General features: G+C 51.2%; 6 protein-coding genes across 6 annotated transcripts; 2 read left to right on the top strand and 4 right to left on the bottom strand.

Annotated features, from left to right (window-relative positions):
- Window positions 1-1,521: 1,521 nt before the first annotated feature.
- On the top strand, window positions 1,522-1,788 carry VFPPC_15576 (hypothetical protein; the record flags this gene model as incomplete). Its single annotated transcript, XM_018293329.1, has 1 exon — window positions 1,522-1,788. The coding sequence occupies one exon, from the start codon at window positions 1,522-1,524 to the stop codon at window positions 1,786-1,788; it is 267 nt and encodes an 88-aa protein (XP_018146973.1).
- Window positions 1,789-3,099: 1,311 nt separating this feature from the next.
- On the bottom strand, window positions 3,100-3,357 carry VFPPC_17559 (hypothetical protein; the record flags this gene model as incomplete). Its single annotated transcript, XM_022429257.1, has 1 exon — window positions 3,100-3,357. One exon carries the CDS (start codon window positions 3,355-3,357, stop codon window positions 3,100-3,102), a length of 258 nt encoding a protein of 85 aa, XP_022285716.1.
- Window positions 3,358-4,728: 1,371 nt separating this feature from the next.
- Window positions 4,729-5,130, bottom strand: VFPPC_15577 (hypothetical protein; the record flags this gene model as incomplete). The annotated part of the gene is made up of 1 exon (XM_018293330.1): window positions 4,729-5,130. The coding sequence occupies one exon, from the start codon at window positions 5,128-5,130 to the stop codon at window positions 4,729-4,731; it is 402 nt and encodes a 133-aa protein (XP_018146974.1).
- Window positions 5,131-5,502: 372 nt separating this feature from the next.
- Window positions 5,503-5,805, bottom strand: VFPPC_17558 (hypothetical protein; the record flags this gene model as incomplete). The annotated part of the gene is made up of 1 exon (XM_022429256.1): window positions 5,503-5,805. One exon carries the CDS (start codon window positions 5,803-5,805, stop codon window positions 5,503-5,505), a length of 303 nt encoding a protein of 100 aa, XP_022285717.1.
- Window positions 5,806-9,280: 3,475 nt separating this feature from the next.
- VFPPC_02909 (serine/threonine-protein kinase hal4) lies at window positions 9,281-10,744 on the top strand (the record flags this gene model as incomplete). The annotated part of the gene is made up of 1 exon (XM_018282487.1): window positions 9,281-10,744. One exon carries the CDS (start codon window positions 9,281-9,283, stop codon window positions 10,742-10,744), a length of 1,464 nt encoding a protein of 487 aa, XP_018146975.1.
- Window positions 10,745-12,872: 2,128 nt separating this feature from the next.
- VFPPC_02910 (hypothetical protein) lies at window positions 12,873-14,293 on the bottom strand (the record flags this gene model as incomplete). Its single annotated transcript, XM_018282488.1, has 2 exons — window positions 12,873-13,947; window positions 14,028-14,293. The coding sequence occupies 2 exons, from the start codon at window positions 14,291-14,293 to the stop codon at window positions 12,873-12,875; spliced, it is 1,341 nt and encodes a 446-aa protein (XP_018146976.1).
- Window positions 14,294-16,963: the final 2,670 nt, after the last annotated feature.

Consider the following 16,963-nt stretch of genomic DNA (forward strand, 5'->3'; position numbering starts at 1 on the left):
AACGGATGAAGTTGCTGCGGGTTACCATTATGGTGTTGGATGGTGGCCGGCATCTTGGTTTATGTGGCGTGGCAATGTGCCGTGATTGGAGTGCCATTTGCCAAAGACTCAACTTATGGGTGACGAGATTGCCAGGTTGATTTCCAAAATAAGAATGAAAATCGACTATTCAGTGCGGTATCTTGTACGCCTGGCCTAGACGTCGGGTATTTTTGAAAGAAGGGTGAAGTTTTGACCACCTCCGGCTCGTGATCGAGCTCGTCTTGCGTCAAGGAGCAACAGTGAGTCAGGCCGCTTTGGCCAAGAGCAAAGCATCAAGAACGTTACGCGTCTATGAAGACTGGCCCGCCAAATGCCGGGGGCGAATCTCTTCTTCTCGGTAGAGCGGGCTTGTGTCGATTTAGGATGCGCATCATGGCTCTATGGACGGATATGTATGTATTAGCGCACCAGACACGCAACGGCTGAGGGGCAGAAAACTTACGTTTCAATCATCTGGTCGAATTTCAGCTTGTTGGAACTTCAATTATCACACACCGGGATGTATAGAAAATCCCTGCTTCATTGCAAGGTTATGTGTGACCCAGACGGGCAGTGAAGTGCTGGAACAACAACAAAGTCGAGATATTACACCGGGGGCCGAGGGCAACGACGTACCCAACTGAGGCTGAAGCAGTTCAGCGCTAACGGAAAGATTCCGAAGGATTCCAAAGAAGAAGAGCTCAGGCACAAAGTAACTTAGTATGGGGACAAAAAGATATCCGGTACCTTGGTCGAGGTAAAGCCGGTGTAAGTGCTCTAGTGTGGACGGTCAAGTGGCATCTATTCAAGGCGGCGGCAAAGGCTGTAGTAATAATACGAACCCTATTGTCTCATGATCTCCATGGCGGGTGCGTCGTCAAGAGAATAATGTGAAATACAGTACCACGATGACTGGGTGTTTACAGCTTCTGACGTGTTTTTTTGGGCTGAAATCACTCGTCATAAGCTTGGCATGGAGGTTGCAAATATTGAAAAGATCATCTTGCGCAAGCACACACTTGTCCATCGCCATGTCCAACCGCGTCCCGTCGTGTCATCCTGAACAGGAGCCGGTGGGTATGCACACTGGTCATCAACCGCATGCCGTAGTCTCCGTCGAGATCGGATCCGCGGTGAGCCACCAGCGTCATAATGCCATGTCAGGCGTAGATGTGTCTGCGGAAATGGTTGCAGACGTGCCATCCATCTTGGCATCTTTAGGAAGAAATGCCGGTCAGAACTTGGCAAGATATGTTTGTCAACTGTTGGTGAAACATCACAGAGCCTGGATTTGGGAAGTCGTCCCCATGATCGCTGTCCCTCCGTATGTATCGCGGTACACGGCTTGGCAAGTTCCCATCATGTCGGGCTAGTCAATCCAATCTGAGATTTGTTGATAATCTAGGATGTGACTTGACAGGGTTTCTTTTGTCGTCAACAACGTGTTGATGTTGTGTTGTGTTGTGCGACGTGGGAAACGGTCATGTGCAAGCAAGGTAGATGCAGCCCGACGAATGTTTGGATTCTCTGGAACAGCTCGGCCTTCGATGTTGGGATAGGGATATTCTGAAAATTGTCTTTACTGGCCATACACACAATACACAATACCGTCGGTGCCATGTGGCCAATGCTGAACGGGAGAGAGACTTTCAATACAAGTCTCTCCCCAGACCGCCCCCACGGGAGTCTGCGTCAAGACGACTTGGACAATGTTGTGACGGGGGTATTTTGCATGCCAAAGACATGGAACGAACGAACGAATCTTGATACGTCAAATCTCGTAGTTTGAGTATTCCTCCGGTCGACTCTCGGCCTTCTGTGGTTCTCTCCTAGCGCCATCTTAGCTGAGCAGTTCTCTTTCAGAAAACGGAAGGGGCAAGGGAGGTTGAGCGAAAAGGGAATGACGTCGTCCCCGCATGAAATCACTCGACGGTCCCCTGTTAGCCTGTTAGCGTGCATGCCTGACCCTGCCTGCCCTATGAACATTGGAGCCAACGGGCAAGAGCCACCGAGGCCCCCATAAGGTCCACGAGCCCATCAACCCATGCAGCAGTCGCCAAGCCCTGGTCCTTCCATGTTGCATGTCCCTTCCCTCACCCATGCCATGTTGGCCAAGTCCCTGTCCACAGCCAAGACCTGGGCTCCGCGTTTTCGGGACCCTACTTTCGGCCACCCATCTCGCCAACACCAGACCACATCTTGCACATGCACCAGTTGACCCTTTGGTGGCTCCATTCAATGTTCAGTTCTGTATGTACTCCGTTCTCCAGACTGGACCGTACTGTACAGTACGGAGTACCGTAACGCCCAAAATACAGTAAGCCAGACATGGTCTCGCCTGGTCTGGTCTGGTCTGGTTGTCTCTGTAGTTGGTTGCAGCTTTTTGTACCCCCGAGATGTTGGTGGTGCTGATTTGTAATTACAAACGCCTCTCTTTGCTACACATGCGCGCGGCAATGTACAGACTGGAACTTGTAGTATCAATACAACAACTATCATAATGTAATACTGTGTGCAATGTTCCAGGCGAGACCGTCCAGGGAGTTTCGGAGTGTCCAGCGAGCGGAATGCTCCATGTCATGCTCACCAGGCTGGGGCAGGGCAGAGCTAATACTAACCAGACTTGATAGACACTGCATCTGCGTATTAATAAGTGATACATAATACTGTAACAGACCGTCAATACAATACCCTGTGCTCCATAACATACAGGATCAATGGCAAACGTCCAGTCTGGTCTCCGACTTTTTCTGGGGCCGAGGCTGTGCGATGGACATGGGATGCTGCACCAAAGATTTCATCAATGTTGCAGTCGATAAATTGCCACCAGACTGCAATTCCAAACCTGGGAGCTAGAGAGGAATAATGCTCCATAATATCTGGGTACTGTACATATACCATGCACATTTCAATGCAGCACGTAAGCATCACAATCATTCTAAACTCTGTCCCCGCGGTTCCCTCGCATCCCGAACATTGACGTGACAAGTTTTGCCTCTATTTGGTTAATCACTGCGACGCTGGCCTGGCCCAGGCACAGCCTTGAATGATTCTAGTTTATTGATTACGGCTGTGCTGTCAATGGTCATCCAACTTTAAGACCTCCCCTTGTAGTAAGCAGCATAACGGATTGAATTGACGCACCCATGTTCTCCGTAGAACAGCAGAGCTGGGTTGATGGAACAATTGTGGCATGGCCAATGCCCAGCTGGCAGTTTTCAAGGACTCGACCTGCGTCATGTGCAAGTCAGTTTGTGGCCGTTTGTACAATGCAATTTTCACACAAGTTCTCACTTGCTTCTGGCAGGGCTGCAGACAACACAGTACCGTACGCATCTAGCAGCAACAAACACACACGCTGCTGGCAGTCTGGGGCCTTGGTGCGTAGAGTGCTCCCGACACTAGGTGCAATGTGATACCACTAGGAATGGGATGAAGCAATGACGGCATACTATAAGCTTGTATGGTCAGCACGTGGCTTTTGAATTATCGGGATGTGGACGTGCTGTAAGACCTTAGGGAGGACGTACTGTCCAGTCTGATCTTTCCCGGACATGACTGTAGATTTGAAAGGAGCCGCAGGTTCGGGGCGACTCGTGTAAGTGTATGGTCTTGTTCCACCGTAATACTTAATATCCTCCATCTCCTACGGAGTAGTCGGCAAAGGGTCGTCATCGTACCCAGGTTCTTTTACTGGGACATCCTTTTTGAACCAGTCTCTCTGGCTCCATGTCTAGTACCGATACCTCTGTGCCAAGGACCGCAGAGAAAAAGTCGTGTTGCAAAATACCGTCAGTCTGATAGTTGTTTGACGTCTTCCAGAAAGGCTTTGTCAGTGCCTGTGAGATCAAGTGTACTGCACACATGTATGAGAGCCATGACATGACGGCCAGTCCGGGGCCACAACACCAGGCTCAGGCCATCTAGCAACAACAGAGCAAGGATAAAGAAGAAAAGTGGCGTAACAAAGCCGCCAAGCACTGGGCGAGCTATTTCAAAACATCGTGGAACAACGCCGACAGGTGCTTCTACGGAGGCCGAACAAGGCTCAGAGAAAGATTCGTCTCTGCAAGCCCCGTGCCATCACTGATCAATCGCGTCACGGGGCAAAAGAAAATGAATGGCCATTGTTGCCCTTTCTGTTTGGACCCAAGGACCACGAACGTATTCAATGTTTGCTGCATCTCTGCCTCAGCCGTTCGTTACTCTCCATTGTTGAGGCGAACATCTTCAACAATTTGGAAACCACCGAGAAAACGTTCCCGGTCGGTTGGGGACATCTCGAATCTGGCTCCGGGATATGTACTCCGTAGAGCATGGAGGGTCCCATTTGCCAGAGTAAGTAGCATTGGCTGTAATCGAGGACGGAGAATGCCAAGGTAGGATTCCGAATTTGCTTGATGGCTACAGAGTAGAGAAGACGTCGTCACACTTGAGCATGCCAACCGGAAAGGTCAACTGGTGAGCACAAGCCATATGACCAGCAAAGCTACAGTGCAACACAGTACTTATCTCGGCAGTAAAGCACAATCCGGGAGAAAAATGGCTTGGCGTCGTGCAAAAATACGTCAGTAATGCAATAAAACTGAGCGAGATGGTCATCGACACAGGCAGACGCCTGGATAAGTCTCGGCACCCCAATGCACGATGTTCAACTGAGACGCACCGACCGCTTTGTCGAATGGTGCATTCCGACCCGCTCTTCCACTACTCCGTGCTCCGTAATTGATATTGAGGTCCTCTCCCGAAGCCGAAACCTCCAGCCTGTCTTCTTGGCACCTTGACCACCCTGTGGCTACCCTGTGAATCGTAAGGCCCATCCCAGGCTGAGCCGCCTTGGCAGACCGCTTGGGGTTTCTTGGCCCCAGATGTGTTCACCAAGAAAGAGAATGCTGCCAATTTTCCCACCTCTGCTAATATTTTTTCTTCGTTTTGAGGGCTCCACCCGGTCATTTTCGTCGTTGGCGGCCGCTCGACGAGCGGGGTCATTGGACCCCCGACAGACACGACGAGCATCGTGCCTTTCGAACCCAGTTTTCTTTGTTCAGATGTCCACGAACCATTGCCAGGTTTGACGTTGTCATTGCTTGCCAGAAGACTCGACCCCATGGCTGGCACGGTGCACGAAAACAGTTTGTGGCCACCAATATTTCGGCCACCACCCAAGCATGCAGTAACATACCACAAGATGAAATAGCACGCCGCGAGATATGCGACACCTCGCAGCTGGTCAAAAGAGTGTACATATCCCACTGTAAGGGGAACGCAGATAACAGAGTCAGGTAGGTATTAATAGAAAAGATGGTCTCAGATGCGGATGTCCAACCGTGGCCCATGTCCTCAAGATGTCTTGGTTTGTTGAACCCTTGGCGCACTGTGAATCACAAAACAGGTCGGCAGCAGCCTAGAAGCCGAATAAGCAAGATCAGGCCCTTCCAACAGGAGGCTCATGTCTTCTTGGCTGCAGTCAACGCGATCATGTCATGCCATGGCAAACACGACCAGGTGTATTCCTTGATGCTCCAAGGTGCCGTGTCGTGTCTTCCTTGAATTTGACTCGAGGTGATTTTGTGAAGTTAGGGCCTTGGCTGAATAAATGCTCTGTAATTCCGTGTCCGGTGGAGGCTTTGCATTTATATTGTGCTCCATAAGCCATAGGCGGAGCTTATATGCTCTGAAACGCAACCCGTGCAGTGTCTCGAAAGTGAGATGTTGCTTGCCAGATGTCTGGAGGCCAAGTTCTAAAGCAGCTGGCTTTGTGTGTAATATGCAGCGAGTGCACATTTGATGCTGCTTTGGCAGTTGCTCCCTCCATACCTAGTTCACCTCGGACATTGACGGCAGGAAGCACGCAGCATTTAAGCAGCCAATGGAGACCTAGACCATCTAAAGAATGCACAGCAGGTCCCGTAACGGCCAGCTTTCTATCTGCTCGCCTCCAATGTTGTGAAAGACACATGAACAAAGAATAGGACCACGCAAAATAGGGCCAGCGCACGGCTTAGAATACGAACAAAGCAATTAAAACATTCGACAGAGCAACAAGAGTGGAAGAAGGAGAAGAAGGAGAAGGAGCCACACCCTTTAGCCTGCTCCATTTTCCATGTGGCCCTGTTCAAAATTGGACGAGGTATTAACAAGTTGAGCACAACATCCCCATATTAATGAGAAAGGTACACGCCTCGTTCCAAAATTTTGCCAGGCACGGCGGAGCAGGGAGCACACAGAGCAACATTGAACAACTTCTGGATCGACAAGTACCAAATATCAGGAAATACAGTCCTGTAACAGCAATCTGAGCATATTCGAGACTCGGCCCAGACCGGCCTATTTCGCGCCCTGTCTGCTCTTTTAAGGAAGTGGTCATTCACCACTCGGTTGATCAAATTTCAAGTGGCACCTTTGGCCATCTCAATCATCCATCTGGACTTTGTCGAGTCCGCAAGCCACGATCATAATTACCATCCACCAACCAACACAGGACCACCAATAAATACCCTGGCTCTGCCTCTGCCTCTGGCCGCTGTCTGGATCCGTTCGAGAGCCGTTTGTTGCTCGCAACCAACGGCTACCGTATCTAGTCTTAACGGGAGGCTGCTCTTGCATCTCTTGCCGCTATCAAAGTTACATCAATATCAAAGTACCTACCTACCAAGTACTCCGTACTTAAGTAGGCGTCTCCATGATTAGCTAGGGGCTACGACCCGCTAGGAGTTTGAGCCCTTGCCCCCAAAGCCTCGCTTGGGGCTTGACTGGAGGTTGATCTCTGTTCTTCACACTGCACCTGCAATCTGCATGCTGCATACTGCAACCTGCTCCAGGCATTTCAGGAGGAGCCAGACACGAAGCGTCTGCTCACCTCACATTCACATTCACATTCAAGCACACTCTCCCTCTCACTACATCAGCCTAGCTGGTGCTCCACTCGAGCACTGAAGGTTGACTTTACGAGATCAGCGCCGGATTTGACAAAGAAGATTATAAGGTATCACTCAAATATTTGGTAGTTGAAGTAATTGGGATTTCAGGGCATCAATCCTAGCAGGCAGAACTACCAGACCAGACTCAAGTCCCCACGTACCTAGGTAGGTACCTAAGCGGGTAATGAGGTGCAGGCACTGTACCTACCGAGTTACGAGCGCAGGTTGTTGGGGGCATTTTTGAACTTGAGTGGGCAACGGCCTCCGTGGCTACCCCCTGCCCTGCCCTATCAACACGACTTAAGTACGCACCGGCAAATTTGGCAGGCAGGTGCTTTTGACCACCAGACTGGGCCAGACTGGACCAGACCCGTACCTGCCCGTACATGTATGTCCTCAAGTGCTCGTTGTGTCGGCGGGGTGCAAGTACTAGGGCTCGTTACTTCCAGCTTGAGGCTAGCAGGTGTGCGCATGGCAGCAAATTGAGTCCATGTCTGGTCCAGCAGACCAAAAAGCCCCAGTGCCTGCTGAGCCCTCTACCTACCTAGGTAGGCACTTTAGTCAGTTCACTCACTCACTGCTTGGCCGCCGAAACTCAAAGGTCAACGTACAGACCCAGGCACCTGTTTTAACACGGGAGCTCGAGTACTTGTACTGTCTGGTCTTGTTGACTCCAGATGTCTACCCCCAGTGCCGCCAGTGAAGATTCTGGTTTTCGTCCACTTGAGCAGTCTGCAAGTCTCTGGCTGCAAGTGGTCTTGATCCCGCCTTTTTGAGCGCCAGTTTTTTTTTTGTCAAGTCAAGTCAAGTCAAGTCTGGTCTGATCTGGTCTGGTCTGGTCTCAACTGGCTGCAAACAAGCCATCGGCCACCCACTACTTTAATAACTATTGTGATCTTTTTTGCTAGCTGGCCCTTTTATTCCCTCGCCCGCCCTCTCTCTCCACGTCTCTTTCTCTCTTGCTTTTTGGGCTAGACCTTTGATTCTCGACCCGTCCATTCTCAACCTCCCTCTCCGTTTCGTGTCCCTCTTCTCTCCCTCTCGCCCGCTCTCTCCTGTGTTGCTCCTTCCTCTCCTCTGCTGATCCTCATACCTCTCTCCTCTTCATCCCCTCTCGCCACTTTACTTCTTGTCTTTTTTTTATTTTTACCCCTTGCTTTCTTCGGCCAAGAACGGGATTCCAAAAGAAAAACAACATACCATACCCAGACTGGTTTGCGTCGACAGAATCGACGCCTGCAGCCATTTTGTTTCTCTCAACATCGTCAAGCGCCCCCCTGCTGGGCGTCTGAGCCCGAACTGTATCGACTGGACCACGACTAGACCAACATCCTTCACCTTTTTTTACCTTTACGCCGTGCCACTTGCACCGCACCGCACTGCATCGCATCGTCTGGGTGCCACCCTCCTTCATCTTCGAGGCTTGCACACACTCGTGCTTGGTCTCGACGAACCGTGCTTGAGATCCGGAGCAACTCGACATTGACATTGCGGCCACTCAGCAGTAATATCACCGGGCCGGCATCAGCAACACCACATCCGCCCACACCATTGATTCTGTGCTGCACTACTGCGCTGCACTGCTCTGCACCTCTTGGCTTATACCCATCTCCCATCTCGCAAATCCCAACCCCTGTCGCCTCGTTTCGCACGTTGCACCCAGACGCCATCAACCCCCGCCGGCCTGCATCTGTCTCTGTCTCTGCATCTGAGCCTGCATCTGCATCTGGCTGGGTCTTACTCCGTACCTAGGTAGTCTGAGTCGCAGTCTGAGTCTGTGACTGAGCCTCTACTAGTCCCAGATTCCTCTGGCGTCGCCGCCCTTGCCCTACCAGACGCAATCTCGACAACCTCGCTCGACCCGCCTTTTCTCAGTCTGGCGTCTTTGTCATCGCCGACAACCGTCGTCACAACTTACAAGTCACAAGGCCCCCCGCCGCTGCCACTACCGGCGTCACTGCCACCAACTTTAGAACGTTACCTGCCGACAAGAACAAGCCGCCGCTGGCAAGGTTCACTTTTGCTTCCAAAGCTTCACAGAGCATTCTAGCACCTCCGTCAGACCCAATTTGTTTTACTTTCTCTTTCTTTATACTTTTTCTCGTCCTCAAACCCCGACATTGAGCCTATATCACCAACCATATAAAATATATCGCCACCGTCCTGCCCTCCAACATTCTCATTTTGCCCGCCACCTACGTATCCAGTCACTTGCGCCCGCGACCGCGCGCCTGCGCATTCTCATACGGGAGTGACACACGCCGCTCACCCACTTAATCCACGGCAGTAGGCAGTCCTCACAACGTCACCGGGCGATTTCTCGCACTTCTTCCTCCAAAATGCCTGCTCCATCCGGCGAGTCGTCAAAGCCCAATTCCGCACCGAGCTCGAAGCCTTCGTCTATTAAATCTCACGACGGTGCCAAGAGGTCACCAGCTCTCACTGCCCAGGATGGCGATTCTGCGAGCGAATCCTCACATTTAAAACCCCATTCAGACAGGTCCTCTGTCAAGGAACGCTTCACGCGTATGTTCTCGAGTAAAGACCTCCCTAAGCTGAACAACGGCAATGGTGAACATGCTAGTCGACCTCGGGGCTCGTCCATGAACGGTGGTTCATCTCCTGCCTCGTCCCGCAAAGAGTCTTCCGAGCGACCCTCCGAAAAACCTCCCTCGAATACGTCAAAGGTCATACCCGGCAAGGACCTTGGAAACCGTTTTGCTTGCAACTCAGAAGTGCAAGGCGGCCACGAGCATCATTTAAAATCCAGCCGACGACAGGAAAAGCTCTCTGACATGTGGAGATCTCTACTTGGAAAGAAACCAGAGGCAACACCTGATGGCGATCTTTCACTCGTATCCAACTGGGTCGACTCACTGCGCCAAGAAAAAGACGAAGCTGCCGATCGAAAAGGAGGACCAAATGTGTCATCAACCCTCGTCGAGAAGTATGGAAAATGCCAAGAAGTTGTTGGGCGCGGAGCCTTTGGTATCGTTCGAATCTCCCACAAGAAGTTGGGCGGCAGCGAAAAGTTGTTTGCAGTCAAGGAATTTCGCCGACGCCCCGAAGAGACCGAAAAGAAGTACAGCAAACGCCTGACGGCCGAATTTTGCATATCCTCATCGTTGCGCCATCCCAACGTAATCCACACGTTAGACTTGTTGAAAGATGCCAAAGGCGACTATTGCGAGGTCATGGAGTTCTGTGCTGGTGGCGATCTTTACACGCTCATTCTCTCTAGTGGCAAGCTAGAAGTTCAGGAGGCCGATTGCTTCTTCAAGCAGATGATGCGAGGCGTAGAGTACCTCCATGAAATGGGCGTCGCCCACAGAGATCTGAAGCCTGAGAACCTCCTCCTAACCACCAGGGGTGCGCTCAAGATTACAGATTTCGGCAACGGCGAATGTTTCCGAATGGCTTGGGAAACCGATGCTCACATGGTTTCCGGCCTGTGCGGTTCTGCCCCGTACATATCCCCCGAGGAGTACACTGACAAGGAATTTGATGCTCGCGCTGTCGACGTGTGGGCATGCGGTGTCATCTACATGGCTATGCGAACAGGTCGCCATCTCTGGCGAGTGGCCAAGAAAGAAGAAGACGAGTTCTACGCCCGCTACCTCGAGGGCCGTCGCGACGAGGAGGGCTACGGCCCCATTGAGTCACTCCACCGAGCAAGATGTCGCAACGTCATCTACTCAGTTCTCGATCCCCATCCCACCCGTCGCTTGACAGCTGCCCAGGTTCTCAAATCTGAGTGGGTTCGCGAAATAAAACTTTGCAAGGCCGGTGAGGAGGGCCTCTAACACCCTGTCCGTCATGCTGGTTGGCATGGCGGACTGCAATCTGATAGTCAGCATATGTTGGAACAATAACATGTGCCGAGACATCTTGCAGGCTCTTCTGCCGTACAAATACTGTCTACAATTGGCTCCGCTGGGATAAACTGGACCAAGCCTGACATAGCCTTCTGCGTGGGCATTTACCCATTACGCGAACTGAACGATCGATGTAACGATTTGATGACCACCTTCATCCACGGCCATACGATACACCCCTTTCTCAGCTCGACTCATCACTTTCCCCCCCTTCTCGATGCTCTCACTTTTTACTTTCTTATTTTGATGCCCTTTATCTTTCTTTTTTTTTTTATTCTTCTCTGAGACTGTAAGCTCTCACTCTCGGCTCTTTTTTTTTCTTTTTCATAAAAAGGTCGTTCTATTTTTCGATACACTACCGAGCAACGGCGTTTTTGGCGTACTTCATAAAGCCATGTTTTGGGGACGGCGGTTGGTACACTGCTCTACAAGCGATATCTTTGGCGCACTCTCGATTTTCTTGGGTTCAGTCTATTTTCAGAGTCATGAATCAGCTTAGAGAATAAAGAGTGGCTTGGCGGAGGCTTTGATTTTGCTTTGGGACACATGGGACTGGTACAACGGTGTTTTGTCCCTCTAGTTATATCATCTGGGTGGCTGGCTGTCGCAATGTGACCATCATTTATTTGTGTAGAGTTGCTGGATGAACTCTTGGTCAAATGGTAGGATATGATGGGTACTCGAGCCGGTTTCACCTCAAGTACAAATCTACTTTCTATAGACCGTGCGAAATGCCTCGCTTTGCAGATTTGGGATTATTACTACCTCGGTTGTTTTGCACTATGCTGCATGTGTAGATGTCTTCAAAGCGCTGGATCTGTGCACCAGCAACATGTAAACCACAATTGCGCAATAATACCCCCACACATCCAAGTATAAGGTGGCATATTCACGAACAAACACTTCTGATAACTATCAACATCAGAAACTATCGGTGAGTTGCGTGTTGATCTAGTGAATCAGCCAGCTGCATACGCCTTGCAAAGTACATGCACCGTAATGACGCTGCTGTGAACAAGGAAGCCAGGCCCAAGATTGGGCAAGTCCCCGGATTACACTTCGCGTACTCCGTACTCCGTACTCTGTAATAGGGTTCCGAGATAATGTAACCATGCCAGATAAGCTTGAAGCTGATCCTTGTGCAACGTCTGTGCGACAGCTCGACGGCGCCAGTGTAACTCACATGGCTGCTCCGTGAATGTGTATGGGAACTGTATTCTCGAAGGGGACAGTGCTTGCCACAGCGATTAGTACTGATTCACATTCAAAATGATTTCATGGTACTTCATCTATGACGGCAAGTCCAACAATCACACGTTCATCACATACGCCATGTTGATTTGAAATTCCACTTGTAGATTGATCCATTCAACTCCAGCGAGATATTATATACCGACGCTATTCGCCCAAATCCAAAATCAGCCCACCCCATGCGTCCTATTTTGCCTAGTACAATCCGTTCGACCCCCTCATCGTTTGCTCGTGAAATCTTCAAGGAGCTTCCGATCCTCGAAAAATTACTAAACCCAAGATCCCCGAAAGTGAACCACCATAAATGCCCCCCAACAGGTATAAGTCTGAGCCATAATAGAAATGAAGAAAAGAGTAAAGAGCAGAAATTCGACGGTGATCCAGCCTCCTGTCTTTATCCGACCAGGTGAAAGGTACAAAACAATAAGTAATGAGTTAAATAACACGATGACCTTGTGAAGCGTTCTGTTTCAAGAAAGTCACCTAGCCAATGCGCTCGGGTGCAGGCTAAGAACGTAGTATGCCTCGCACATGATATCAGTGGTCAGTCAAACTTCTTCATAAGGAGTTGAAATCGCGATGAAATCAAGTATGATATAGTGTGGTGGTCGTGCAACCGTAACATCCAAGAAAGCATTATGTCCTTGCACGATAGCACCAGCAGCCCCCCCGCCTTTAGATCTTCAACTCTCAATATCAGTATTGATGTAGAAAATAATTGCACACTCTCAGAGTTAGGCAACCCGAGACCATACGTAAATAAATTAATGCCGCTACAATTCCACTCACAGCCGAGGAGTGGCAGCTATGAGTGAAACAAATCCCATGCTCTGGAACAGAGGCGAAGGAATTCGTCCTTCTTTGCGCGTTGGGTTTCGGGGCTGTCTCTGCCCTCGCCAAATGGCCCGCGTCTGGTGGCAGATGGACCATATCCCAGGGGAGGACTTCCGCCATCCTCGTACTCGGCCCGGGTGCGTCGTTTACTGGCCGTTCGACTGCCGCCATCAGCCTGCCGACTTCCCGGCGCGGGAGAGGGAGGGGTCGGCGGTTGGTGGCCACCATAGTGAACAATTTTGGGTAGCAACTCTGGTCTTCCGCCAGCAAGTTCATGTTGGGCCTCTTCAGCGGACTTGTACTCCCTTGGTCGACCAGATGTAGGCGGCTGTTGATGAGCTGAATGTAGACTTGGGGAGGCTAGAGGTGCTCCTCGTTGAAAGGCTGGAGGCGCGTTGTCGGGATGCGCTGTTGCGCTGTGTCCAAATACGTCGCTGATAGGAGGCAGACGGTTATTAGTCTGATTAGCCGGAACATGGTGAATATGTGAGGTGCTGGATAAGTGCGAAGGATGGTTGGCGACATGGCGTGACATTGGCACAGGATGTTGCTGGCCTGTGAAGCTGCGACCAAGTGGTGCCGACTGAATTACTCGCTCGTTGGCAAATTGCTCGTGAGATGGTGCCACAATGGAGAGACCGGGTGGCGCCTTGCCTCTGCGAGACATGCCTGGTGTCTTGGCGGCAAAGCCCGAAAGTGAGTCTCTGTCTTTATCACCAGGGCCATCGCCCTTTGCAGATTGCTGTTGTAACCTCTGTTCGATAATGCTGCGCTGCTGTTCTCGCACAGACATGCTTCTTTGCAGTTGCTCCTTCATTACTGGATCTTGTGTGACGAATCCGGGGGATAGACAAGCAATGCCAACTTCTTGGATGCCCAAGCTGTCGCGGGCTGACATGGGAACGGCTGATGCTGGGTTATTATTTGTGGAAAGGGTATTCTTTGACAGGTCCAGACGCCGCGGTCGGGGCTTCATGTTGGGCATTGTGGGAGATCCAGGCTCCTGCTTAACAATAACCTTGGGCCGGCCGATTTCGTTTCGGTTTCTGCACAGAGATATGTGGTCAGCAAAACATTTTGGTGTTTAGGTCGTCGCTTCGGTAGAAATAGAACTTGGGGAGCTTACGGGCCAGTTGGCGAAGACTTGGGGCCTGATGATGCTCCATTTCCCCTGGGACTGCTACTATCGCCATTTTTCTGAGGTCCGGCGCTCGCGCTCTTGCTAGTTGGTCCTGAAAGGGCAGCCGGCGTTCTGAGGGTGGATGGAGACACTGAACCAGTAGCTTTATTACTGCTGCCAGACGTTTCAGTAGCAGTAACTACCTCGGCGGCGGGAAACGAAGGTCTCTCATGCGGTGCTGGAGACGGCGCCATGGCGATTGCGGCACTCATATTGAGTTGGTATGTTGAGGTTGAGCGGCTGTACCGTAGGTTGGCAGTGTTCTCTGGGACTATCCTCCGGTGGAGCTCAAGACGACTACCCAGCTGTTTTAATATCCTAGCTGTCAGCAGCTGAACAGGCAACGTCCGTGGCCGAAATTTTCCAACGTGGGTGAAGCGCAAGTCGAAGTCTGTATGTGCCGTAAGTAATCAACGTCGTACGGTTGCACAGATCTGCACAATACGAGCCAGAATAAGATTGCTATGCGCTCTGGGACAGTCTGTTCCCTAGAAGAAAGGCTGTGGACGGTGTAGAACTGAGTGTGATGCCCAAAAAAAAATGCCCCAACATTCACCAAATCAAACGACCGGTCGGACGAGGCGGTCGCAGTCGTGCAATATCGAAATGACGCTGGTTTGTTGACGATGGCGCGTAAGTAGAGAGTCCTAGGTTGGAGCCAACAACTAGTACAGTATGCTCGAGTAACGTGCCCAAAGCCCAGAAAGGAGAGTCGATGGGCTAATAAAGAAGCAAAGCGAGTGAGTGAGCAACGACAGGAGGGAAACAGAAGCGCCGAGCAAAGAAGGCCTAGAATGCAACACGATGCAGACGCCCACGAGATAAAAGCTGGGAGAGGGAGTCAAAGACGCAGGGGTGGCTGCCGCGGATTGCTGTGGGCGAATCGATGGTAACAGCAGCGTTCCAGTAGTGGGCGACGGTGATGGTGGTATTTGGTGCGGACGGCCAGAGGGAACGAGCGAGTCGGCGAGTGGTTGTGGTTGGAGGAGCCAAGAACCCCTCGTCAGTGAAAGTGGATTAGCGAGGGCGATGGCGAGGAGCACACAAGGGTCAACTGGTGACGAGGGTGACCGAGGAGCGTCTGTGGTGAATCCAAGTGCGGTGGGTGCGGTAGAGGCGGTAGAGGAGAGGCTACAAGCACAGCACAGGCACAACCGCAAGCCCAGTGGTTGAGTGGTTGAGTGGTCGAGTGGAGGGAAAGCCGGATTCGAGTCGAGTCTAGTCGAGATGGACCCAGGCCCAGGTGAGTGGGCAGACAAAAAGATCTCACGATGATGTCGCTGGGTTTGTTGGTGAGGAGGAAGACAGACGAGTCCGTCGGTACGGCGTAGAGGACAGTTCAAGTCGTGACGAGGAAAAAGAGAGATGAGGGGAGGGGCAAGAGAAGGAAGGAGGGATCATGAGGATGAAGTGTCAAAGATAAAGAAGGAGCGAGGAGCCATGCGGCGTCGGGCAAACAGCAGCAGGAGCGAAGCAGGAGTCGGGATTGCATCGACGTATGGAGTCAAGTACTCCCAGAAATACGGAGTATGGAGTACCAGACTGTATCAACCTTGGGAGTCAGAGGTTAAAAGTAAGGGACTAAAGCAAAGGGACCCGGTAAGTGGCACCCGGTATAATAGGACTATCCAGCACGATCCAGCAATGCTCCGACAAGAATGGCGGTCCTACTGCAATAGTAACACGCACATATGATCAACCACGTTGCGAGGTTGCGAGGTCGCGAGGGTATCAAAACGGACCAAACCAGGCCAGACCAGACGAGACCAGACCAGACGCGCTGAGACGGGCAGAGTGGGTTCGCAATTGGCACAAGCTGCGACTGGAGCTGGTCCTGGAGGATCCTGAAGCACTGGACTGCAGCCAAACTCACCAAAGGGGGGGCATGGGAAGATGAGATCGCATACGCCAGTGCCAGGGGGAGGGGCGGTTCTAGTCATTGTCCAAATAGCCAGACGTCAACTGGTCCCAACCAAGGCGGTGTTTGCATGCTCGGCAGGCCGGGGCAGAGGGTATCAGACCAGATTGACCAGATTGACTAGATTGACTTGACAACAAAGCGCAAGGATGAATCGACGCCTCGAGGAACATCAGTCGAAAACGGCGGTGCCCATAACTATTGTGAGGACTTACTGTAGGTATGTATTCAACAAGAAATTGCCTCAGCCGTCCCAACAGCTATTTCGTCATCTTGTGACTGTGACTTGACTTATTCCATCAGGTGCTTGTGTTTCACCCGGTTTCCGGTATTGAATCAAATGGCTGGCAAGTTGACGGGGGGGTCTGGTGGAATCAGAAGGGGGTGGCTTTTCGCATTCTCAAGCCTGGTGCAAGTCCACAACATTGAAGTCGAAATGGTTGGTACTTGACTTTATTTGATCGTAAATGCTGGCTGATATTTCTCCTTCCTACCAGGTACGAACCCCGTCCTGCGCCAATCGTGTTGCCAGATCGAGTACAACGGACGAGGAGTTTGTCTCTGTGCCAGTTCAAATTGGAACATGGCTTTGCAGGGCTACATTTGTATCTACTACCCCGTACGGAGTACAGTCAAGTCCAATCCAGCTGTCAAATCCACCAAGTCACCACTCGATGTGTGTGCATGTCAAGGGGCCTAATGTACTACAGAGGTAGCTAAGTTGGAGCTTAACCCCGGATGCCCTTGGGCCAGGCTAATCTCGAACTGGAGTCCAATGCGGACTGCACCCAAACATTTGAAGCACTGTACTGTACTCTATCCAAACACCAACAGAGACAACAGGGTCTGATAGGACTATCAAGTAAAAGCAGTTTGGATCGATTTGTACGGATTATAACTACCTACTAGGTAGGTAACCGACCGGTGGCTCTTGTTGGTCCGGTGGCAAGTGCCAGTGGCTGCA

This window comes from Pochonia chlamydosporia, chromosome 2 (genome assembly GCF_001653235.2).
Source record: "Pochonia chlamydosporia 170 chromosome 2, whole genome shotgun sequence".
NCBI classification, from domain to species: Eukaryota; Fungi; Ascomycota; class Sordariomycetes; order Hypocreales; family Clavicipitaceae; genus Pochonia; species Pochonia chlamydosporia.